General features: G+C 40.3%; 1 protein-coding gene across 2 annotated transcripts in view; it reads right to left on the bottom strand.

Annotated features, from left to right (window-relative positions):
• B3GALNT2 (beta-1,3-N-acetylgalactosaminyltransferase 2) overlaps positions 1-25,412 on the bottom strand; it is a 55,692-nt gene that overhangs the window by 14,317 nt on the left and 15,963 nt on the right. For both annotated transcript variants that reach the window (XM_029244662.1, XM_029244663.1), the window contains exons 3-5: positions 16,378-16,478; positions 12,360-12,553; positions 7,254-7,349 (exon numbers count right to left, since the gene is read on the bottom strand). In XM_029244662.1, coding sequence (XP_029100495.1) covers positions 7,254-7,349; positions 12,360-12,553; positions 16,378-16,478 — 391 coding nt within the window. The remainder of the gene's footprint in view (positions 1-7,253; positions 7,350-12,359; positions 12,554-16,377; positions 16,479-25,412) is intronic.

Genomic DNA, 25,412 nt, shown 5'->3' on the forward strand with positions numbered 1-25,412 from the left:
CCATACACAAAAATCAACTCAAATGTGTTAAAAAAACTTGAACATAAGACCTGACACCAGGAAACTCCTGTAAGAAAACATAGGCAGTAAGCTACTTGACATCCGTCTCGGGGTATGATTTTTTGGATTTGATACCAAAAGCAAAGGCAACAAAAACAAAAATAAACAAGTAGTACTATAGCAAACTAAAAAGCTCTGCACAGCAGGGGAAACTATCAACAAAAGGAAAAGGCAACCTACTGAAAGGGAGAAAATATTTGCAAAATCATGTATCTGATAAAGAGTTAATATCCAAAATATATAAAGAACTCAAACAATTCAATAACAAAAAGCCAAAGAAGCCAGTTTTAAAAAATGGGCAGAGTATCTGAATAGACATTTCCCTAAAGAAGACATACGGGTGGTGAACAGGTACATGCAAAGATGCTCAACATCACTAATCATAAGGGAAATGCAAATCAAAACCACAATGAGATATCGCCTCATATATGTTAGAACAGCTAGTACTGAAAAGAAGAAATAATAAGTGTTGGCAAGGATGTGTAGAAAACGGAACACTTGTGCACTGTTGATGAGCATGTAAACTGAGGCAGCCACTACAGAAAAACGTTTGGAGGTTCCTCAAAAAATTAAAAATAGAACTAGCATATGATCCAGCAATTCCACTTCTGGGTACTCATCCAAAGGAAATGAAAACACTAACTCGAAAAGATATATGCACCCCCATGCTCCCTGCAGCATTATTTACAATAGCCAAGACATGTAAGCAACCTAAGTGTTCATCAATGAATGAATGGATAAAGAAAATATGGTATCTATATACAATGGAATATTACTAGCCATTAAAAAGAATGAAATCTTGCCATTTGTGACAACACGAATGAACCCCAAGGGCATTACACTAAGTGAAATAAGTCAGACAGAAAAAGACAAATACCATAAGGATCTCACTTATCTAAAATAAACAAAAAGAACTGAATTCATAGATACAGAGAACAGATGGGTGGTTGCTAGAGGTGGGTGGTGGGAGGTGGCTAAAACGAGTGAAGGTGATCGAAAGGTGCAAACTTCTGCTTACAAAAAAATAAGTCTTGGGGATGTAATGTACAACCTGGTGCCTGTAGTTAATAATAGTGTATTGTATATTTGAAAGTTGCTAAGAGAGTAGATTTTTCTTTTTTAATAAATTTATTTATTTATATATATATTTTTGGCTGCATTGGGTCTTCATTGCTGCACGCGGGCTTTCTCTAGTTGTGGCGAGCTGGGGCTACTCTTTGCGGTGCACAGGCTTCTCACTGCAGTGGCTTCTCTTGTTGCGGAGCATGGGCTCTAGGCTCGCGGACTTCAGTAGTTGTGGCACGTGGGCTTCAGTAGTTGTGGCACGTAGGATCAGTAGTTGTGGCTCGCGGGCTCAGCTGCTCCGCGGCATGTGGGATCTTCCCGGACCAGGGCTCGAACCCATGTCCCTGCACTGGCAGGCGGATTCTTAACCACTTCGCCATCAGGGAAGCCCCTAAGAGAGTAGATCTTAAAAGTTCTCATCATAAGAAAAACTTGTAACTATGTCTGGTGATGGATATTAACTAGACTTGTGTTGATCATTTTGCAACAAATACATATATTGAATCATTTTATTGTATACCTGAAGCTAATATAATGTTGTATGTCAATTATATCTCAATTAAATAAATAAATAAATTTAAAGAGACTGCCCTCTGAGTTGAACTAATTAAATTCTTCAAGTAAAAGAAACAATGTTTCCAATAACTGGGAAGAGCTCTAAGGTTGAAGCTTAATTAGTAAAATCAATACCTTAAAACACTATAGGAAAGCTGGCCTAAGAGAGAATTTTGGCAACAAGTAGCAATGTCTAAGGAGAGATAGAATAACTGGAAGATATAAAGCACTCTGGTCACATCCTACCTGAATGAGGCAGCTCTCAAAAACACCCACCACCTCCCACTGCTGTAATCAAATTCAATGCCCGAACCAAGTACAGTTCAGTTTGTTTTTTAGGTGCCTTGACATATCAGGAAGGAGGTTCCTAGCTGGTGGCCACAAGAATTCAAACCACTCTAATGAGCTAACACCCATCGAACATGAATCAACAGACATTCTGGTTTATACACTCCGCAAGGTCAGCATTAGGACCCAAAAGCTAAGTCCTAGACCCTCGACTGTGTGAGGCTGCTTTGGGTTAATCATGTGTCTTTCTCCTGGCAACAACGACCTCTTCCCCTTGGGATACTTTACTTTCTTCTAAAACTTTAATAGTGATAAAGTTTGGAAGGACTGATGCCAAATAAGTTTCAGAGAAAGAAATGATAGGACTTAGTGAGTGCTTGGATATGAGAATTGAGGATTAAAGCCCACGATTCTGGTTTGGGTGCCTGAGAAAAAGGAGATACTATGACCCAAGACTGAAAATACAGGAGGAGATGAGAATGGGTGGGCTGGAGATGCTATCACCATAGAACGCCCAGGGGACATTTCAAGTGGAGGAGTTCAGTAGGTGGCTGAAGTGTGTATGGAGTTCATAAGAAATCTGGGCTGCAGTAAACAGGTGGTAATAGATGAAACTGTCTAGGAAGAATGAGTAAAATAAACAGAAGGCTGGGTATCACATCCTAATGATTAACGTTTAAGGGGAAAACGAAAGAGGAGATAATGAAGTTATGTACTGGGAAGAAGGACTGGGCCAGATTAAGCTGAACCAGAAGAATGCATATCATATAAGCTAAGAGAAAACTGCAGTCAGCTAGGGTAAGGACTCCAGGTAAGTGTCCCCTGAAGGTGGCAGTTAGGTCACTGGGAATCTTTGCAACTATAGTTCCAAATGAACCATACCAAAGTAAAAGCTATAGTGACCTCAGAAAAGCTTCACCTTGAAACTACAAATCTGGCAAATATGATGACAAATCAAGTAATTCTCTGTCCAGTCCAGTCAACTGACCCTTGGCACCTGACTCTGCCCGGCACCCAACTCCATTTTGTTTGACTGGGTTGTGATATAACATCAACAATGTTGACTAAACTGAGTAATTACCAGAAAAACCCATTAGCCCAAAAAGTGATCCTGCTTTTTTATTCACTCAACTGATAACCAGTTGTTTTTGTTGTGAGAGGAGGGAGGGGTTCTACCTTCTCCACCTCCCCTGTAGCTGCTCCATGGCACAGTTAAATTTCTGTTCCCCACTTCTCTCACATGATACAAAGTAATCACAAAGCTAGGAATCTCTGCAGATGCGAAACAGCTTCTTTATGGCAATTCCCTGCTAAAATCATAAAACCAAAGGAAAAGGCAGGAAAGAACAGCACGGTATAGGTTGGAAAAATGAGCTCTCATAAGTCCTCTCACCCATAACGTAAGTGAGCTATGTGCAACCTATGCTGTCCATTCTTCTGTGTCCTATTTCTAACTCGTCATCCAAACCAACAGAGTAGCTTAAACATACACAGTACTTTTGTACCTGTAACTGTTAACGATTTCTTGTGGACTGGAGAAATGACTACCTCTAAAGAATTTCAACTTTCATAAAAAATAAGTATATAAGTACCCGTGATACTAACAATACTGTCTCTAGTGACTCGAGTTGAATGAAAATATATTGAAATTAGTTTCAGGTGCACTAAGAGAAATATGAAATTAGAGAAATAAATATTTTAAAAGAAACACACAGCAGTCTCCATTTAAATTTGTGACCCCCAGTGAGATTTATGCTTTAGTGAGTCACACAACGAAAACAGTGCAAGAGCCCTGCTTAGCTGACAAGCCATACTGCTGACGTTACTCTAGCCGACTGTGAAGTGTGGAAGGAATAAGATGATGAACAAATCAACCACTTCTCCCTCGCAACTGGGATCAACGGTCTGTTCTTCTTCGGGCATACTCTGCTGATGATAGGCAGACAGGCAAACCCATTCATCACTACCATGTTTTCTGTGCAAATAAGCCCAATTAGGCTTGAGGCAGCAAAAATGAGTATCTATATAAAATTAAACAGGTTTTCAACAAAAATAGGATTTTGTGTAAAAGGAAAGAATATGTTATCTTTAAAAGTTTTTTTTCTTTTAATAAAAGCTAATATATATTTATCTCAGAACATTTAGAAAATAGATACACAGAGAGAAGAAAATAAAAATCATCCATAATCCTACTCCCCCAGATGCAGACACTATTAAATAACTGCATGTTTATAGAAGGAAAAAACGTTATTCAGATGTAATGAAAAACCAAAAGCTAGTTTAGCTTAAAGCGTCAAGGGAAATAAAGATCACAAGGCTTTAGCCAGGAGAAGTCTTAATAACTAAAACGGCCACTACCTGACTTGGCTGAGTCCTTCCCGTCCTGAGTACCTACTGCCATATATACCATCCTGAACACTAGCAAGGAAGGCAGCTCCTTGCCCCAACCTAATTTTTATTCTGAAAAGCTTCAAACCTACAGAAGTTGAAATTACCACCCAAATCCCCTAGACTCACCAACTGTTAACATTTGGCAACATGTGCCCTTTTTTTTTTTTTTTTTTAACTTTTTGGCCGCACCGCACAACAGGCGGGATCTTAGATCCCTGACCAGGGATCAAACCTGCACCCCCTGCAGTGGAAGCGTGGCGCCTTAACCACTGGAGCGCCAGGGAAGTCCCTGGCCATATGTGCTTTATCTCTGTCTCTAGACACACATTCTTTTCTGTTGTTCTTTGTTGTTCAATCACTTGAAAGTAAAATACATTTCACCTTGACTTCAGCATGTATTTCCTAAGGACAAGGACATTCTAAGGGAAAGTAATGTTTTTTTGTGGACTCATCAAACACTGTAATTCCTTCTACGAGGCTGACCAAGATAATGGAGCAGGCCCCATAAGACTGTGATTAGCCTGAAGTTAACATTACAGCTTATCTTCTTTCTCCTTGCCCCACACTGTGACTCCTTCCTCTTGGAGTTTCTCTACCTGCACACCGCTGACATCTGGGGCCAGATAATTCTCTGCTGTGGGGACATGTCCTGTACGATGTGGGATGTTCGAAACATCCCTGGCCTCTGCCCACAAGATGCCAGCGCTGCTCCACACGGGGTTGTCTCCAGACACTGCTAAGTGTCCCCTAGGGCCAAACGGCCCGGGGGAGAGACACCGCTTTTGAAGAACCACAAGTCCAGAGGAGGACCAGCAATGAAGAAGCCAGCGCACATTTCTTTACCGAATGCTCACCATGTGGCGGCATGTTTTAAACATTCTCCATCTAGGAAATCATTTATGCCCTAGTGTAACCCTCTGAACTGGGTGCCTCTGACAAAGGAGGGAAGAGACGCAGTGAGGCGAAGGAGCTTGCTCCAGGTCACAGAGCCACCGAGTGGCAGCGAGGGACTCAACCTCACCCACAGGCGGCTGCTCAGACACCTGCACCCGAACGTGCCGCCCACGCTGCCTTCCAGGCGCAGCAGCCTTTCCTTTCCTATTCGTGCCAACCCGCATGAGTGGTCTGTGAAAATCAATCCTCCAGCAGGCTCCAGACCTTTCTGGAGAGCACCTAACGCGGCGCTCGTGCTCCTGGTCCCCTCAGAGTCACACTCCTCTCCCCTGGGAATCGCAGAGTCTGAGTGAGGTTCTGCCCATGCTGGTTCTGAGTAGAAAGGCAGGACTCTCACTGATGACTCGCTTCAATCCTAAAGGAGCGGACCAATCAGTGCAGGAAATCTGCTTACAGCTGTGCCTGGGACACAGCAAGCTAAGCAGAATATCAGTGCTGGCTCTTCTATCCTCACTTGGACATAAACTGCTTTAAGGGCAGGGATCTTTGTACTACGTCTCAAATAGCCCCCATGCTTGGCATATACTAAGTTCTCAATAAATATTTTCTGAGTCAATGAGTAAACAAACCAAAGAGTAGCTTCCTTCAAAAACTGAGATCCAACACTTGGCCAATACTACTTAGTTGAGCCACTACTTTTAATTAAGAGTAAGATATACCTTTGATGGTACATACTTCATTTAACAAGGAAGAAAGTTCATATATGAAATTTTAAAAAGTCATATATATAGGTAAATAGGCATTCTCATATAATGTTGATGATTATTCAAATTGATACAAACTGCTAAACTGTCCTCCAGAAAGAAATTATCTGCCTCAAAAATGTGCACAAATTTGAACCAACAATTCATCCTAAGAAAATAACCAGTTATGTACACAAAACAGAGTGTAAGGATGTTCACTACAGTCTTTTTTATAACACTGAGAAACTGGAAAATTTTTTCCAGTATGTTTTAGTTTTGCTTTTCTGTAAAATGCTTTTAAACAGAGGTACCCATAGGTGAAACAAAGGAGCTCCCTTTAACAGTCACAGAATTAACATGCAAAGTTTAACTACCTGTACTCAACTCCAAAGATACACAGCACCTTATAAAATGTGTGACTTTGCTGTTGCATAAATGTGAACAGCAACCCACATGCCTGGTGGTAGAAAGATGTTTCCTGGTTAGCCAGCAGGGCTGGTCAATCATCCAGCTTCCACATCTTAATTCAGCGTTCATGTCGCCGGGGGAACTTGTCAACTAGAGCTCATCTAAAGTGACCACCAGAGGTGACAGGGAAACTGACCCCTACACTGTGGTTCCAAAGCATGCTGTTCAGAAATGTACTCAGACAAGACTGCAATAGCCTGGAAAGGCTGAGGCTGATGGATGAACAATGTGTTCATGTCCAGCTGTGTAATACAAACACATGTGGGCTTAACTCCAGGGCTGATGAGGGCACCTGGCAGCTGAGGTGGTCCCTACCTAAGAGTTATGTTTTCAAACATCTTCCACTACTTGGAGAAGTTTTATTTATCTTGGAAATGTGACAGATCTCTTTGCCATTATCCTGTCTGCACTTCCCTCCACCCCCCTATTCTTTAGATAAGCAAACTATTTGACTTACTCAAATGGTACCTGTGCCTGGTCTTTCTATCAACCACACCTATTACTATCCTTTGTCACTAGAGCACTCATGCAGTCCTCTACTCCACTAAATAAACCATGGTAACATGCAACGCTTTTCAAAGTGAGGTTTGGAACCTTTGGGGTATGAAGTAGCTCTCTGGAGGGAGGAATGCAGAGTGCTACAGCTTAGTACATCCCCGCTGGTAGCCTCATCCACCACTCTGGAGAGCTGTCCTGGCAGGAGAACATGCAGTGTCTGCCTCTGGAAGCACATCCTCAGGCCGACAGCAGCCTGCACTGGGACCAGAGTCTCTTTACTACAGCCTGTACCTCTGGTAAGATGAACTGCTCCACAGGCTTGTACCACAGCTTGTTCACCTGCACCCCACAGCTCGGAGGACTGAAGCGAGCAATGAAGAGGGCCTCCTACAGATCGGGGAGAAAAAGACAAGAAGAAATACCCTATGTCAGACACGGCACATGCAGCAAGTTTTCAAGTTACATGTTGGTCAGCTAAATTCTCAGTGGCCCCGACCACAGTCACTAACATTGTTCTACTGCGGTTTAGGCATCATTCGGGTTTTCTAGTGCAATCATGGTTATTAAATAAAGCTACTGAAGATAACCCAAGTTGTCATGAAGTTCTAAAACACTAAATATAATCCAGATAACCTTAAAAAAAAAAAAAGACACCTTGAAATGAGGAGCATTAGGGGAAGTGTAAGGTGTTAAATTAAGCCGACTTATTAGGTTTAGCTGCAAAGGGTTAAGAATAAACTGAAAGAGCACAGATTTCTACATAGAACAAAGGTACTCAGGAATCCCCCTTCAAAAAGAACCTTTAGAAGAACAACAAAAACAAAAAAGGGAACATAAAAGAGAAGTGATCCTCATTATGTCTATTGTTTGCTTTGGGCCCTTACTTCTTGTTTTGGGCAAGAACACTTCCTTGTTCTCACACCTGTTCTAGACACCGATTTGCCACAGGGGATGCTGCTGTTAAAGCCACCAAGACCATGCAGAAGTTCAGAATGAAGGGGGTTAATGAGTTAGCGTAGTTCTTTCATTAACATCAGCTCTTGGCAACGCTAGGGTAATATTTTTTTACATCGTGACTCCCTGTGAGCCCATTATGATCCACCTGGGATTAGGCCTTCCTTGAGGACAAAGATTAACCTCTCCTTGGGTAAAAACATGGCAACTAAAAGTGAAATCAACATGACCAAAATACTGTACATCTGAACCAAACTACTTGAGTGACAACTCAAACATTATGAATAGTTTAAAAAAAGACTATATATACTAAGAAAATTAAGTATCAAAAAACATTCAAGACTGATCCTAATTTCTAGATAAGGTTGACAGTGGAATTCAGAGTACTGCTATTCCAGTTACCTATTTGAGCTTCAATATCAATGAAACCTTTAACCACAATAATATATGAACTCCTATACTTGAGTAACATGACAAAGCTTTTCTCACTGGAATCATAATGGCTGGAATCATCACTAAGATTTGTTCCCTCTTTTATATTTATATTTATGTCATTAAGCACATTTACAAACTACATAAATTCTTTAGAGGACAAAGGACTAGGATAAACTGCAAACAAGAAATTTAACCTTCATTTGTGTGTTTATTGCTGACTGTAACATTGTACCCTGTTAGTAACAACCAACATTAACAATAATACAGGGGGACTTCCCTGTGGTCCAGTGGTTAAGAATCCAACTTGTAATGCAGGGGACGCCGGTTCAACCTCTGGTCGGGGAACTAAGATCCCATATGCCACGGGGCAACTAAGCCCACGTGGCGCAACTACTGAGTCCGTGCGCCACAAGTAGACAGCCTGTGCACCACAACTACAGAGCCCATGTGCCCTGGAGCCTGTTCACAACTACAGAGCCCACACACCCTGGAGCCCGCACACTGCAACTACTGAGCCCACAGGCTCTGGAACCAGCATGCCACAACAAAGAGCCCGCATGCCGCAACTAAGACCCCGTGTGCCACAACTAAGACCCGACACAGCCAAGAAATAATATAAAAACATTTTAAAAGACGCCTAAAAAAAACGAACAGAGTTCTGCTTCCAGTGATATCAAGACCAATTCTCCTATAGATAACAATTATGAACAGTACACAAAACATTTTAAAAAAAGAAAGAGCTGAAGGCACTGGAATGCACACAAAGCCAGCAGAAACTGGAGGAAAAGCAATACCAAGGAGATGAGAAAGACACTGGGTGTGCTTCCCCCACTTTTTGTTTTTTAATGGCTCTTTGTCTGAGGCATACCTCAGGGGGCAACTAAAATTCTGAAATAAAAACTGCAGTCTTTCTGTTTGCAAATCAGAAGGCAGGGTGGAGACAAACACATCAGCTAACAAGTGAGGAAGAAAACCCCAGAAAGGAAAGGGTCACAGACAGAATCCTCAGTTCTTCACATAAATTCTGTCCTAATCTGTGGCTGACTCACGAAGTACATATTCAAAGCAGAATCCAAGCAGCCCATCTAAGTCCAAAAGAATAGACTAGAGATTTCAGCTGCTGCTCACTACAAGGAAGACAGCGTTTAGAGTCTGTGCCCAGCTAATTTAACTGACTGCTAAAAGAAACAAACAAAAAATCAATACTCCTCAAAGAATATAATAGGATCCAGAGATTCTATAATGAATTATTCACAATATCTAGGATATAATCCAAAGTTACTCGATGTAAGATAAAACAGGAAAATGTTACCATGTGCAAGAGAAACAATGATAATCAATGAAGACAGGCCAAGATGACTCCAATTTAGAGTAGCAGACACAGGATTTTAAAACTCTTATTACAAGTAAGGTCAAGCCCACAGAGAAAATATGCTCAAAATGAATTTAGAAAAATAGTAAATTTTAGAGAAATATAAATTACAAAAGAGAATTAAATGGAAATTCTAGAACTAGAGAGTACAATATCTAAAAAAAAAAATTCACTGGCTAGGCTTAACAGATTTGATATGACAGAAGAGTCAATAAATTTGAATACTGATTAACAGAAATTATCAAATTTGAAAAAGAGAGAAAAAACTGAAAAAAAGAAAAAACAGTTTTGTGATCTTCAGGACAGTACCAAAAGGTCTAACATACATGTAACTGGAATCCCAGAATGCGTAGAGAGAAATGGGGCTGGGAAAAAATTTTTGAAGAAATAAGAGCTGAAAGTTTCCCAAATTTGGTAAAAGACATAAATTTATGGATTGAAAAACTTGGCAAACCTTGAGCAGAACAAAGAAAAACCACACCAAGGTACAACACAGCCAAACTGCTTAAAACCAAATACATATAAAGAGAAAAATCTTAAAATTAGCCAGGAAAAAAACAAAACCCGTATTACATACATCATACACAGGAACAACATGAAGGAAGGTTGACTTCTCACCAGAAAAAATGGAGGCCAGAAAACACTGGAATGACATCTTCAAAATATTGAAAAGATAAAAAAGTCAACCCAGAATTTCAATATCCAGAAAATATCCCACAAAAATAAAGGAGGGGAAGAATAAATGCAAATTAAAAACATTTTCAGAAAAATGAAAACTAAGCAAAATCATCACCAGTCAACCTGCACTACAAAAATTGGTAAAGGATTTGATTTGGGCCAAAGGAGACATTCAGGAGGAATGAAGAACACCAGAAATGGTAAGTAAGTGGGCAAATATAAAAGGCTTTTTCCTCTAAATTACTTTAATACAGTTAGCTGTTTAAAGCAAAAATTGTGACACTGTGTTGTGGGATTTATAGCACATATAGATATAAGGCATATGACAATTAGAGCAAAGACAGGGGATGGTAAATGGAATTATATAGTGGCAAGGTTCTTATATTTTACATGAAGGGGTACGTTAACTTAAAGAAGACTGAAAAGTTCAGGATATATATTGTAATTCTTATGTCAACCAAGCTCCCACAAAGTAATAGTACAAAGAGCTGTAGCTAAAAGAACAACAGAAAAGTTAAAATGGAATTGTAAAAAATACTCTATTAACCCGAAAGCAGGCATGAAACAGAGGAAAAGAGAAACAAATAAAAAAAGTAGAACAGAAAACAAATAGCAAAATGAAAAACTGAAATCCAACCACTTTAATAAATGCATTAAATATAAATGGAATAACCCTCCATGTAAAAAGCAGAGACTCCCAGACTGGATAAAAAGGAAGACCCAACTACATGCCATGCACAAGAAATACAATTTCCAGCAATATATAAAGAATAATATGTTGTGATCAAGAGGAATAGGAAATTGATCTAACACTGCAAAGTTAATAAATGTAATTCATCACAGTAACAGAATAAAGGAGGAAAAACCCTGGAAACATTCCAGATGTCCATCAACAGAACACATAAACATCATATATTGTTGGAATACAACTTCGCAATTAAAAGAAGGAAAAGGAAAAATTCACTGATACACACAATGACATGGATGAGTTTCAAAACCATTATGTTGGGTGAAAGAAGCCTTACACAGGAGAGTGCTTAGTATATGATTCTATTTATACATAAAATCCTACAACAGGCAAAACTAGTCCATGTTAAAAAAAAAAAATAGAACAGTGGTTGCCTCTAGGTAATGGGGTTGGGTAATAGGAGTTTGGATTACACAGGTTTACACAGTTTAAACAACTGAATGCACCTTATACTCTGTAAATTTTTTTAAACCATAAACAAATATTAAAGTCTAGTTAATTATATGCACACTAAAATGTTTAGGGTTGAAGGGTTCTGATGCCTGTAAGTTAATCTAAAATACATTTTAAAAAAAAGATAGATCAATGAATGACTATAGATGTCATAAAGCAAATACAGCAAAATATTGTAGAATTTAGGTGGTGGATATACGGGTGCTCATTGTATAATTCTTTCAAGATTTCTGCAGTTTAAAACCCAGGGACAGATCTTTTCAAATACAATTCCTTGCTACACTCCTTCAGATACACTGTGAACAAATTAGGTTTTCTCAAATATCAGAAACAGTAACCCTAGCTGTTTTAAACTTTTATTCCCTCTACACCCTTATTACAAAAAAGATTTAAAGCAGCTGTTAGCCTGTATTATGGTGATAGACTTTTAGGGTTGGAAGAAAGAGGCAATAAGACTTGCTTACACCTGTAAGTCCCAAACTTTAAATATTCGTTATCAACTTTTGAAATTCCTTAGGATTTAGGGGATTTTAGGTTGGAAATTTCTAATCTGGTCCAACTCCTCCTTTCCTAGGTATAACACATTTATTCATTAGAATTCTCTCCTCAAACTAGCACTGTAATACATTACACTATAATGTGTCTAATCAGTAAGGGAAGAAAGGTGGAAGTCTCCCAACCTACTCATTGGCATGAGGAAAAGCTGATGATTTTGAAAGAGAAAAGTGGGGAAAAGCATGTACGAAGCAGTGCATACCTCCTGTTCTGCTTGATAAAGCTTGACGGTGATGTTCCTCTGGAAACCCACATCACTGGCATCATAAAACACCCCGAGGCTGGTAATAACGATTGGATAGAGAACTCGGAAGCTCACGCTGACAACTCGGTCCTCAGAGAGCCCTGATGAAGTGTCTTCCAAAAGACTGAATGCTTCAATTTCCTGATTCAAAACTAAGGAAGTAATGAGAAAAGGAGTTTTACATAATCAAACGAAAACAAACGTTTATTTTACTAATATGAAGTGGGCTTGATAGCAAAATCTAGATAATTATATGTTACATAATTCTTTCACAAATGGCAATAAATTTTTAAAGTGCTTCAGACATATGGCTGCTTCCAGAAAAAAAAAACACCTCATTTTGAAATTTAAGAATGAAGTTTTCAACCACATCTAAGTAAAATATTTAAGAACTACTTTAATAAACTTTTTTTATACACGTGTGCATCTGTATGTATAAACGCTACAGGGGAATATTAAATTTAAAGGCATCTATTAGGAAAGGTTGGATAAATGGGGATAATAAAAACAGTACTAATTGTAGTCATAAATAATGAGTAAATTTAGTCTTGCTCTGCAAATTCCAAAAATCCCACGTCTTGTTGAGCAATTTTTGTGATGTCAGGCAATTATCAGAGTACGAAAGTAACTGAAACCACTTCAAATAACAAGACAAGCACATCAAACACAGTAAGCATTTCTGACCACCTACTATGTGCCACCTCCCGTCATATTTAATCTTTACAAATACTCTATGTGGTTGTGACATTATCTCCAGTTTACAGATTAAGAAAATGAGGCCCAGAGATACATCTGATTAAGGTCACAGAAAGTGGCAGAGCCAGGAATCAAACCCAGATTTATTGACTTCTAACTCAGTGCTTTTTCTATCCCCCCAGAGATCTGTCTATCAAAGCCAAAAACAGTCCTTTTTGGAAAAATTTCTCAATTACCATAAATGAATCAGGATAGATTACAAGAAGCAGCTAATATGGCTGAGAATATCAGTGTCACCTTGAGAAATAACATAAAAACTTATTTTAAAAGATTATTTTATCAAAGTTCTTTGTGTTTTTTAGAGCTGTGGTTTTCCAACTTTACAGATCACACAACCCAGTTAAAAACATTTGTACACATATTAATGTCATATTTATGTACAAAATATACACATATTAATGTCAGTTAATATATTCAATATTAATAAAGATTACATTTTATTTTCAGATAAAAAGAAATCCTGTTTTCTTCCCATACTCCAGCAGATCATTTGGATCCCTACTTTAGAGTTCCTAGAACGCTATTTTACACTTAGTGGATGCTCAATAAAATGTGACTAAATGGAATTGATGGCTCCTTCCCAATTACACACATGAGCAGGAGGGAAAAAAGGAGGACACAGATTTTGTCATGGACTGGGGCAAGCACTGGCCAGAGAGTCTAGACTCCAAATATAGTGGATAATAACAAAAGGTTTTCTCTTTAATATACTCAGTAAATAGGATATCCAAAGTGAAGCATGTCCGTTAAAGGCAGTAGGTTAAGCACATTATAACACAACTATTTTCTACCTAAAACAAATGCACCTTGAACTTCAAGCTACCTGGACACAAGATAGCCTGCTGCTTTGATAATGCTATTAATCAAACTTCTATACATCCAAGAGTATCATGATGATTAATGTTCACGGCGACCTTAAGGTATTTAAATAAATCTAAATGCCATTTAAATTATCAAAGAGATAAAATTAGGTTCAATGGTAATTTAGTTATATCTATTTTTAAAACTGGTAACCTAGGTATTATATATATGAAAATTTTCTATTAGTGAAAAACTCCACTCTTTTACCATTAATGAATAATAGCACTTAAAATAGTAAAAGTCTGGTTAATCTAAAGGTAAGGTTTCTTAAAATTTGGTTTGGCTTGGTTTTGGATTTCAAACATAATTTGTTCTAGGCTACTCTTACATCATCAGTGATACAATATTTTATTAGGTTCATGGTCCCTTTGGGACCCCAGTGAAAGCTAAAGCACCCTCTCCCCAGAAAAAAACAATCATACACAAAATTTTGCTTACACTGTTAACTAAATTCATAGACACCCTAAGTAAGAAACCTCTGCTTTACAATGCAGACCTGAAAATATGGTCCAATTTATTAAAAAATGATTGCAACCCAATTGTATAAAAAGGCAGGTCCTTTAAAAATAACAATATTAAATACTGAACATGTCCCAGGAACTATTCTAAATATTTCATATGTATCAACGTATTTCATCCTCAAGTCAGTCCCTATAAGGTAAGTACTGTTTACCCCCAGTTTACAGATGACTAAACTGAGGCACAGAGTAGTAAATAATTGTTCGAAGGTCATACAGCTAGAAAATGATGCAGCCTAGACTTAAAGCCAGGAGGCCTGACTCCAGAACCCACGCTCTTAACCATTACACTACTGCTGCCTACAAAGGCAAGGTGCATATAATTATAGAGGTGTGACAAATCTTAAACCACCTGAAGTCATAATCAGTACATTTAAGATTTGGGAGAGTTTCATCTCCCTTAGAACCACAGCTGAACATAATGGGAAATGCTAATAAATAAAGATATACAGGTATAGAGTTATCAACTTTCTAAAATTGGTTCCCTGGTAAAACGGAGAACCTAATTAGGATCACCTTTCTTCATCCTCATCAGAACTATCACAAAATTTTAACTGTAGGAATAAAAAAATATTACTTGTATTTTCAATTTTTTTTACTATTTGTTTCTCTTGCAGAAGCTTAGGCAATAATTCTTAGAGAAAGCTGAGTCACAATATTTGTATCAAGGCTATTATAAACCAGCAGGCTGGTGAAATCAGCAGTTTTCCTTAAGTTTAAACTTCAGTAACTCAGGATTTGTCTATGCTTAAGGAATTTCCAGATGCGTTTGAATCATACTGAAAAATAAACTCTCCTGGATCCTAAAATTACATATCTATCTATGAAGAGTCTTCACAGATGCCCAGAGTGGTTAGTCTGTCAGGAAGGATGAAAGCTACATTTTGAGGCAAGTTTGATTTTAGTCCGCTAAAAGCAGACCACGGTACTATTCAGCTCAACAACTCTTCCTCAACATCAAACCTGTGCAGTAATCCCCCCTTCCCCAACCTGCCATCTGTGGTTTTGCTTTTCAGTTGCCCACAGTTAACTGTGGTCCAAAAATATTAAATGGAAAATTCCAGAAATAATTCATAAGTTTTAAACTGCATGCTGTCCTGAGCAGCATGATGAAATTTCATGCCATCCATCTCCACCCTGCCTGGGATGTGACCCATCCCTTTGTCCAGCATATCCCACCGGTGAGTCACATAGTAGCCACCTCAGTTGTCAGACCAACCCTCGAGGCATCACAGTGCTTGTGTTCACGTCACCCTTATTTTACTTAACTAAGGCCGCAAAGCGCAAGAGTGGTGACGCTGGCAATTCGGATATGCTAAAGAGAAGCCATGAAGTGCTTCCTTCAAGTGAATGGGTAAAAGTTCTCCACTTAATAAGGAAAAAAAAAATCATATGCTGAGATTGCTAAGATCTACCACAAGAATATTCTGTGAAGTTGTAAACAAGGAAAAAGAAATTTGTGCTAATTTTGCTGTCACACTTCAAACGGCCAAAGTTATGACTACGTGCAGGAAAAGTGCTTAGTTAAATGGAAAAGGCATTAAATTTGTATAATAAGATATTTTGAGAGAGAGAGACCATATTCACATAAATTTTATTATAGTATGTTGTTGTAATTGTCCTATCTTACTATTACTTACTGTTATTAATCTCTTACTGTGCGTAATTTATAAATTAAACTTTATCATCAGTATGTATGAACAGGAAAAAACACAGTATACACAGGGCTTGGTTCTAGCAGGATTTCAGGCATCCACGGGGGGTCTTGGAATGTATCCCTAGTGGGTAAGGGAAGACCAGTGTATACAGCAGTCGTAAGGCTGAGGAAAAAGAAGACTTACCTGGATTCGTGATGTTGAGTAGTTTGCAGGAATAAGGATCTTCCCTGTCTTCCACAGGCACCTCACAGCCATGAGCACCTATTATGAACTTCACAAGCACACTGAGAGATGTGTTGGTATTAACATCAGTTACTGATCTTCACCTTGCACATGCATGTTTCCTCATGCCCATTTCAGAGCTTTTACTTTGAGACACTAGTATTTATTAGGATTAATAATAACTTAATTTTTTTTTTTTTTTTTTTTGCGCGCGGTACGCGGGCCTCTCACTGTTGTGGCCTCTCCCATTGCGGAGCACAGGCTCCGGATGCACAGGCTCAGTGGCCATGGCTCACGGGCCCAGCCGCCCCGCGGCATGTGGGATCTTCCCGGACCGGGGCACGGACCCGTGTCCCCTGCATCGGCAGGCGGACTCTCAACCACTGCGCCACCAGGGAATCCCCTAACTTAATTCTTCTAGTCTAGCAAAAAGGGGGAACAGGCAAACTAGGAGCTGCTAACTACCAAGTGACTTATGTGTAAGCCCTCTACTGCAGGACTACATTAAAGCAAGAGTGAGTACGTTCGGCCTGGCCACCAGCAAATGCTCATGCCATTTAACAGCAAACTACGGTAAAGACAACTTCTCATGCCCACACGTAAAAACACATCTATACCTGCAATCTCCTTCACTCGCTTTCTTCTATTTCACAAAGTGTTCCTTTTGCTTGAGCAGTCTTTCTACCCTAGAAGAGGACCCCTCCTCTCGTAGACCTTGCTTCACTAGCCACCTGTAACCCATGGCTCCTTCCCTACACATTATAAATACGATGAAGTCTGACATTAATTTCTATCCACCTACCATCCGTCCTTGTCCCCATCACTTCCTTTACAGTGAAGTCCTACAAAGGAACATCTAAAACTGCAGCCTCTGGTTTCTCATTTCCCACTCATTTTATAAAATGGAAATTTTAGCTTCAGTACCCACCACTTCCACTGAGATGTCTACCACCAATACAACTAGCAATCTGCTGTTCAGTCAACAGACATTCTTCAACCCTTCCCTACTTGACTTCTCTGGGGCTCGACAATGCAGGTCTCCTTAGAAAGCTCTCTTTATCCACGTGGCCCTGCTCAGTGGGATCCCTGGCTCTTCCTGCCCAGCTCATCCATTAGAGTGGATATTCCCCCAGGGCTTTGCCCTGGGATCCTTCTCACTCGACTCACTCTTTCCACTTGCTCTCCCTGGACAATTGCTATCCCCAAAGCTTCAACCAGCCTGGGAATGATTCCTGAATTAGCATCTCTAGTTTAGACCCAACTTCTAAGGAAAAGATCCATGAATTCATCGTACATCTTCACCTAGACGGCCCACAGACAGCTGTGTACTACAGCCTGCTCCTACTGGGTCATGAGGGCCAACTGCAAAATTTTCAAGAATTTTGTGAGCTGGTTATTAAGCACAGCTTTTATTAAAAATTAAATTTATAAACTTACAATTAAATACATTATATTAAAAACAAAGGAAATAAATGCTCAAATTCATCATTTCTTATTTATTTCTCTATCATCTCTGATGTTATATGTATCCACTGTATCTGTATGATGGGGATATTATAATGGTGTGCCACTGCCTATCTTCCCCAACTCTGTGTTCAGAGACATCACATTAGTCGCTTGAAACTGGCCATGGTGGGAACACTTGAAGCATGGAAACTGGCAAGCACTATAAATAAGGGTTTGATTTATTGTTCTGTTGATTGTCTAGACTTAAAGTGATGGAGAAAATGTTAGTATTGCAGATCAAACTTAAAAATGTGACATGTTTGTGGCCATTCCATTGTGAACAGTACAAAAATTTGAGGAAATACTCTTCCATTGTTCAAAACCTATCATCTGATTCAGCAAAGACGTCACTTCATTGACTATGAGTAGAGTTCTGTCACATACCTTAGTTGTCACTTTAGTCTTAATCTTTAAAGGAAATATTCATGTCAGAACTACACTCTCGTCAACCGCAGCCACAGGTCGGTTATAGACACAGAAGTCTGGCAAACAATGACGCATTCTGAGAATCAATATGGAAGTTATAATAGAGAGCATTATATACCTATTATCTGTCAATTATGTGCTCCACTCTTCATATCAATAAAATTTATAATAAACATATACATACGTATAAGCATGCTTTTCTTCAGAGAGCCAGTGAATAAACATTTACCAGCACAGGTACATGCAGATACCTCAAACTCAACAAATCACAACTAAGCTCCTTCCCCAAGAAACCTGCTCTTCTCATCTAGTATCAATACATTTTGTCTTGATTGATGATTTCATTATTCTCCAAGTTAGAAAGCTAGCAACCATCCTAGAGTCCTCTTCCTCGTTCTACATTCAATTACCTTATCTCCTTAAAAGGTCACCACTTTAGACAAGGACTGCTAAGGGGCTGAGCTAAAAAGGTCTCACTGGCTCCCTGAACTCTCAACACGTTGCTCTGAACAATCTGGTCACTGCCTACCTCTAACAGTTGTAACAGTTATAAGCCCTCCCTTCTTTCCTTTTTATATGATAATCTCTCTCTGCTTCTCTTTCCTTCCCTAAGTGCTCTCTCTCACACTCACCCACAAACACATATACTCCCTACCCCATAATCTCTGCACTCCAGATACACAGAACTGTATGGAATTTCCCAAACACTCCAAGCTATTTTGTATCTATTTAATTCACAGCACATGTAACATTTTATTACACTATTACATCTATTTCCTTCTACTAAACTCCAAGCCTCCATAAAGACTCAGGCTATATGGTATTTGTCTATGTATTCTACTATACATAGTATACTACCTGTATACAGAGGATACTTAATAAATACTTGTGAAATTGACAACTTACAGCTTCACTACAAAGGCTTTTAATTAAATAGCATCCTTGAAATATATGTGGAGTCTGGCTCCTTCAGTGAAATGCAAGACCTGAAAGTAAGCCATAACCACAGAAATGAAAACGGTTTCTTTTCCGAACGGCCAATTAAGGCAGAATACCTTTTATAAACAACTAGCATTTAGAATAAAAGTATAAACAGAAATGAATAAATGTGTTAAATTATTGCAGATATTTACCAAATTTGTTTTTTTAAGCTATCTTCAATAGTTTTACTAGAGCCACAAAATTACTCTGCCCCAGGAAGAAGTTTCCGGCTAATATCTACTTTTATATAGGTATCCCATCATTTTTATAAAACAAATCAACAAGCTTACTCAATTTAAAGTAAGAATGCTATGATAACAAATAAATTACTGGTGAATGCCTGAATGTTAATTCTACTCATTATATTTAGCTCTGAGTCATTCCCTCAATAGTTTTTGAGTGTCCTACTCTGTGCCAAGTTAGGTTCAAGGTGCTGGAAATACATCAATGAAAAAAGCTGAAGCCCCTATGATCATAAAACACAGTCCAGTGAGGAAAGACAATTTATAAATATACAACTAAATATAATAAACATGCTAGCTGGTGATATGTATTATAAAGAAAAATAAAGTCAAGTAAGGGAAGACAGAGTTGGAATAGCACTATGATATCTAAACAGAGACCTGAAGAAAGTGAGGAAGTGAGCCATGAGGACATGCAGTGGAGGAATGGTACAGGCAGGGGGAACAGCAAGTGCAAAGGCCCTGAGGCAGGAGCACATTTAGGGCACTGAAGCACAGTGAGGTGGCCAGGGCAGGAAAGTAGATGTAGATAAGGTCAAAGACCACAGTAAAGACCTGGGATTTCACTCTGAGCAAGAAGAGAAGTCAGTGGAGGAATATGAACAGAAAACTGACATAATTTGACTAATTTTAAAAGGATCACTCTGGCCACTGTATGGAAAATAAAACACAGGGGATCAAAGGCGGAAGCAGGAAGTTCAGATACGGAGGCTTCTGCAATAATCTAGGTGAGGGGTAATGGTGGCCTAGACCAGGATGGTGGTTCTGATAGCTGTGGTGAAGGCGTTGAGAAGTTGGATTCTGGATACAACTTAAGGTAGCGCCGAGAAGATATGCTAATGGATCCGATGTGGCATATGAGACAAAGAAAGATCAAGATAACACTGTACTGTAAATTGTAAAAACCTCATATTTTCCTGACACCTCAACATCCCCACAAACAGGCTGAAGCATCCCGCCCCGATGACCAGGTCTACTCGGGTGACAAGGCTGGTCCCTGCCACAAGTTCCCCTTCTTGCCCTCCCCTGACAGTGACCCTGTGACATTCAAACCCAACAGTGAAATACCTCGCACCTTCTCCTTGTCCTCTCCACCCTGACCCCAAATAAAGACCCCTGCCCACGGGTCCTCACTCTCTCTCGGCTCCCCGCCTGCTTCGGTGAGCCCGCTCCTTGGACCCTCTTCCCATTTGGCCCCCTGTGTGGTGTGCCGGGCCTCCGTCTCTAGGACCTGTGAGCATGACAGATCCTTTCACTTCCAATGCCTCTCCCAGTGTAATTCCCATTGCCGTGCTGGAGCGACCCTTACAGATGCAATAAAGGGGACTCACTCCTCCACTCACAGCTCAGACACCAAAGTTTTCATCTGAGCAACTGCAAGAGATGGGTCATTACTTCCTGAGATGGGAAAGGCTAGAGGAAGTGCAGGTTTTCAAGGTGGTTCTGATGGTAGTGATGACTCCGAGGCCTTTTTTTCACTTGCTGGGTAATAGGTTCTATTATCATTGCGATCCTGAACTAGAGAAACCTGTCTTGAAAAGGAATGAAAGCTGCTATGAGTGGCTCAAGGGGAAGATGGTGGAAGAGTAAAACGCGGAGATCACCTTCCTCCCCACAGATACATCAGAAATACACCTACACGTGGAACGACTCCTACAGAACACCTACTGGACTCTGGCAGAAGACCTCAGACCTCCCAAAAGGCAAGAAACTCCCCACGTACCTGGGTAGGGCAAAAGAAAAAAGAATAAACAGAGACAAAAGAATAGGGACGGGACCTGCACCAGTGGGAGGGAGCCGTGACGGAGGAAAGGTTTCCACACACTAGGAGCCCCTTCGCGGGCGGAGACTGCGGGTGGAGTAGGGGGGAAGCTTCGGAGCCGCGGAGGAGAGCACAGCCACAGGGGTGCGGAGGCCAAAGCGGAGAGATTCCCGCACAGAGGATCTGGGCCGACCAGCACTCACCTGCCCGAGAGGCTTGTCTGCTCACCCGCCGGGATGGGCGGGGCTGGGAGCTGAGGCTCGGGCTTCGGTCGGAGCGCAGGGAGAGGACTGGGGTTGGCGTTGTGAACACAGCCTGCACGGGGTTAGTGCACCACGGCTAGCCGGGAGGGAGTCCGGGAAAAGTCTGGACCTGCCGAAGGGGCAAGAGACTTTTTCTTCCCTCTTTGTTTCCTGGTGTGCGAGGAGAGGGGATTCAGAGCGCTGCTTAAAGGAGCTCCAGAGACGGGCGCGAGCCACGGCTAACAGCGCGCACCCCAGAGACGGGCATGAGACGCTAAGGCTGCTGCTGCCGCCACGAAGAAGCCTGTGTGCGCGCACAGGTCACTGTCCACACCTCCCCTCCCCGGAGCCTGTGCAGCCCGCCACTGCCAGGGTCCCGGGATCCAGGGACAACTTCCCCGGGAGAACGCACAGCGCGCCTCAGGCTGGTGCAACATCACGCTGGCCTCTGCCGCCGCAGGCCCGCCCCGCATCCGTACCCCTCCCTCCCCCTGGCCTGAGTGAGCCAGAGTCCCCAAAGCAGCTGCTCCTTTAACCCGTCCTGTCTGAGCAAAGAACAGACGCCCTCCCGCGACCTACACGCAGAGGCGGGGCCAAATCCAAAGCTGAGCCCCGGGAGCTGTGCGAACAAAGAAGAGAAAGGGAAACCTCTCCCAGAAGCTTCAGAAGCAGCAGATTAAAGCTCCACAATCAACTTGATGTGCCTGCATCTGTGGAATACCTAAACAGACAATGAATCATCCCAAATTGAGGAGGTGGACTTTGAGAGCAAGATTTATTATTTTTTCCCCTTTTCCTTTTTGTGAGTGTGTATGTGTATGCTTCTGTGTGAGATTTTGTCTGTATAGCTTTGCTTCCACCATTTGTTCTAGGGTTCTATTCATCCGTTTTTGTTTTTTTTTTACTTTAAAAATTTTTTTTTCTTAATAATTATTTTTTAAAAACTTTATTTTATCTTACTTTATTTTCTTTTATCCTCTTTCTTTTTTTCTTTCTTTCTTTCTTTCTTTCCTTCTTTCTTTCTTTCTTTCTACTTTTTCTCCCTTTTATTCTGAGCGTGTGGATGAAAGGCTCTTGGTGCTGCAGCCAGGAGTCAGTGCTATGCCTCTGAAGTGGGAGAGCCAACTTCAGGACACTGGTCCACAAGAGACCTCCCAGCTCCACGTAATATCAAACGGCGAAAATCTCCCAGAGATCTCCATCTCAACACCAACACCCAGCTTCACTCAACGACCAGCAAACTACAGTGCTCAACACCCTATGCCAAACAACTAGCAAGACAGGAACACAAGCCCACCCATTAGCAGAGAGGCTGCCTAAAATCATAATAAGGCCACGACACCCCAAAACACACCACCAGACATGGACCTGCCCACCAGAAAGACAAGATCCAGCCTCATCCACCAGAACACAGGCACTAGTCCCCTCCACCAAGAAACCTACACAACCCACTGAACCAACTTTAACCACTGGGGACAGACACCAAAAACAACGGGAACTACGAACCTGCAGCCTGCAAAAAGGAGACCCCAAACACAGTAAGATAAGCAAAATGAGAAGACAGAAAAACACACAACAGATGAAGAAGCAAGATAAAAACCCACCAGACCTAACAAATGAAGAGGAAATAGGCAGTCTACCTGAAAAAGAATTCAGAATAATGATAGTAAAGATGATCCAAAATCTTGGAAATAGAATAGACAAAATGCAAGAAACATTTAACAAGGACCTAGAAGAACTAAAGATGAAACAAGCAACGATGAATAACACAATAAATGAAATTAAAAATACTCTAGGGCTTCCCTGGTGGTGCAGTAGTTGAGAGTCTGCCTGCCGATGCATGGGACACAGGTTCGTGCCCCGGTCCGGGAGGATCCCACATGCTGCGGAGCAGCTGGGCCTGTGAGCCATGGCCGCTGAGCCTGCACATCTGGAGCCTGTGCTCCATAACGGGAGAGGCCATAACAGTGAGAGGCCTGTGTACAGAAAAAAAAAAAAAAAAAAAAAAAAACTCTAGAAGGGATCAATAGCAGAATAACTGAGGCAGAAGAACGGATAAGTGACCTGGAAGATAAAATAGTGGAAATAACTACTGCAGAGCAGAATAAAGAAAAAAGAATGAAAAGAACTGAGGACAGTCTCAGAGACCTCTGGGACAACATTAAACGCACCAACATTCGAATTATAAGGGTTCTAGAAGAAGAAGAGAAAAAGAAAGGGACTGAGAAAATATTTGAAGAGATTATAGCTGAAAACTTCCTTAATATGGGAAAGGAAATAGTTAATCAAGTCCAGGAAGCACAGGGAGTCGCATACAGGATAAATCCAAGGAGAAACACGCCAAGACACATATTAATCAAACTGTCAAAAATTAAATACAAAGAAAACATATTAAAAGCAGCAAGAGAAAAACAACAAATAACACACAAGGGAATCCCCATAAGGTTAACAGCTGATCTTTCAGCAGAAACTCTGCAAGCCAGAAGGGACTGGCAGGACATATTTAAAGTGATGAAGGAGAAAAATACAACCAAGATTACTCTACCCAGCAAGGATCTCATTCAGATTTGATGGGGAAATTAAAACCTTTACAGACAAGCAAAAGCTGACAGAGTTCAACACCACCAAACCAGCTTTACAACAAAAGCTCAAGAACCTTCTCTAGGCAAGAAACACAAGAGAAGGAAAAGACCTACAATAACAAACCCAAAACAATTAAGAAAATGGGAATAGGCACATACATATCAATAATTACCTTAAATGTAAATGGATCAAATGCTCCCAACAAAAGACACAGATTGGCTGAATGGATACAAAAACAAGACCCATATATACGCTGTCTACAAGAGACCCACTTCAGACCTAGAGACACATACAGACTGAAAGTGAGGGTATGGAAAAAGATATTCCATGCAAATGGAAACCAAAAGAAAGCTGGAGTAGCAATTCTCATATCAGACAAAATAGACTTTAAAATAAAGGCTATTACAAGAGACAAAGAAGGCCACTACATAATGATCAAGGGATCGATCCAAGAAGAAGATTTAACAATTGTAAATATTTACGCACCCAACATAGGAGCACCTCAATACCTAAGGCAAATACTAACAGCCATAAAAGGGGAAATCGACAGTAACACATTCATAGTAGAGGACTTTAACACCCCACTTTCCCCAATGGACAGATCATCCAAAATGAAAATAAATAAGGAAACACAAGCTTTAAATGATAAATTAAACAATTGATATTTATAGGACATTCCATCCAAAAAGAACAGAACACACATTTTTCTCAAATGCTCATGGAACATTCTCCAGGACAGATCATATCTTGGGTCATAAATCAAGCCTTGGTAAATTTAAGAAAATTGAAATTGTGTCAAGTATCTTTTCCGACCACAACGCTATGAGACTAGATATCAATTACAGGAAAAGATCTGTAAAAAATACAAACACATGGAGGCTAAACAATACACTACTTAATAACCAAGTGATCACTGAAAAAATCAAAGAGGAAATCAAAAAATACCTAGAAACAAATGACAATGGAGACACGATGACCCAAAAACCTATGGGAGGCAGCAAAAACAGTTCTAAGAAGAAAGTTGATAGCAATACAATCCTACCTTAAGAAACAGGAAAACATCTCGAATAAACAACCTAATCTTGCACCTAAAGCAATTAAGAGAAAGAAGAACAAAAAAACCCCAAAGTTAGCAGAAGGAAAGAAATCATAAAGAGCAGATCAGAAATAAATGAAAACGAAATGAAGGAAATGATAGCAAAGATCAGTAAAACTAAAAGCTGGTTCTTTGAGAAGATAAACAAAATTGATAAA

This window comes from Monodon monoceros, unplaced genomic scaffold, assembly GCF_005190385.1.
Source record: "Monodon monoceros isolate NGI ecotype Baffin Bay Population unplaced genomic scaffold, NGI_Narwhal_1 Super_Scaffold_4, whole genome shotgun sequence".
Taxonomy (NCBI): domain Eukaryota; kingdom Metazoa; phylum Chordata; class Mammalia; order Artiodactyla; family Monodontidae; genus Monodon; species Monodon monoceros.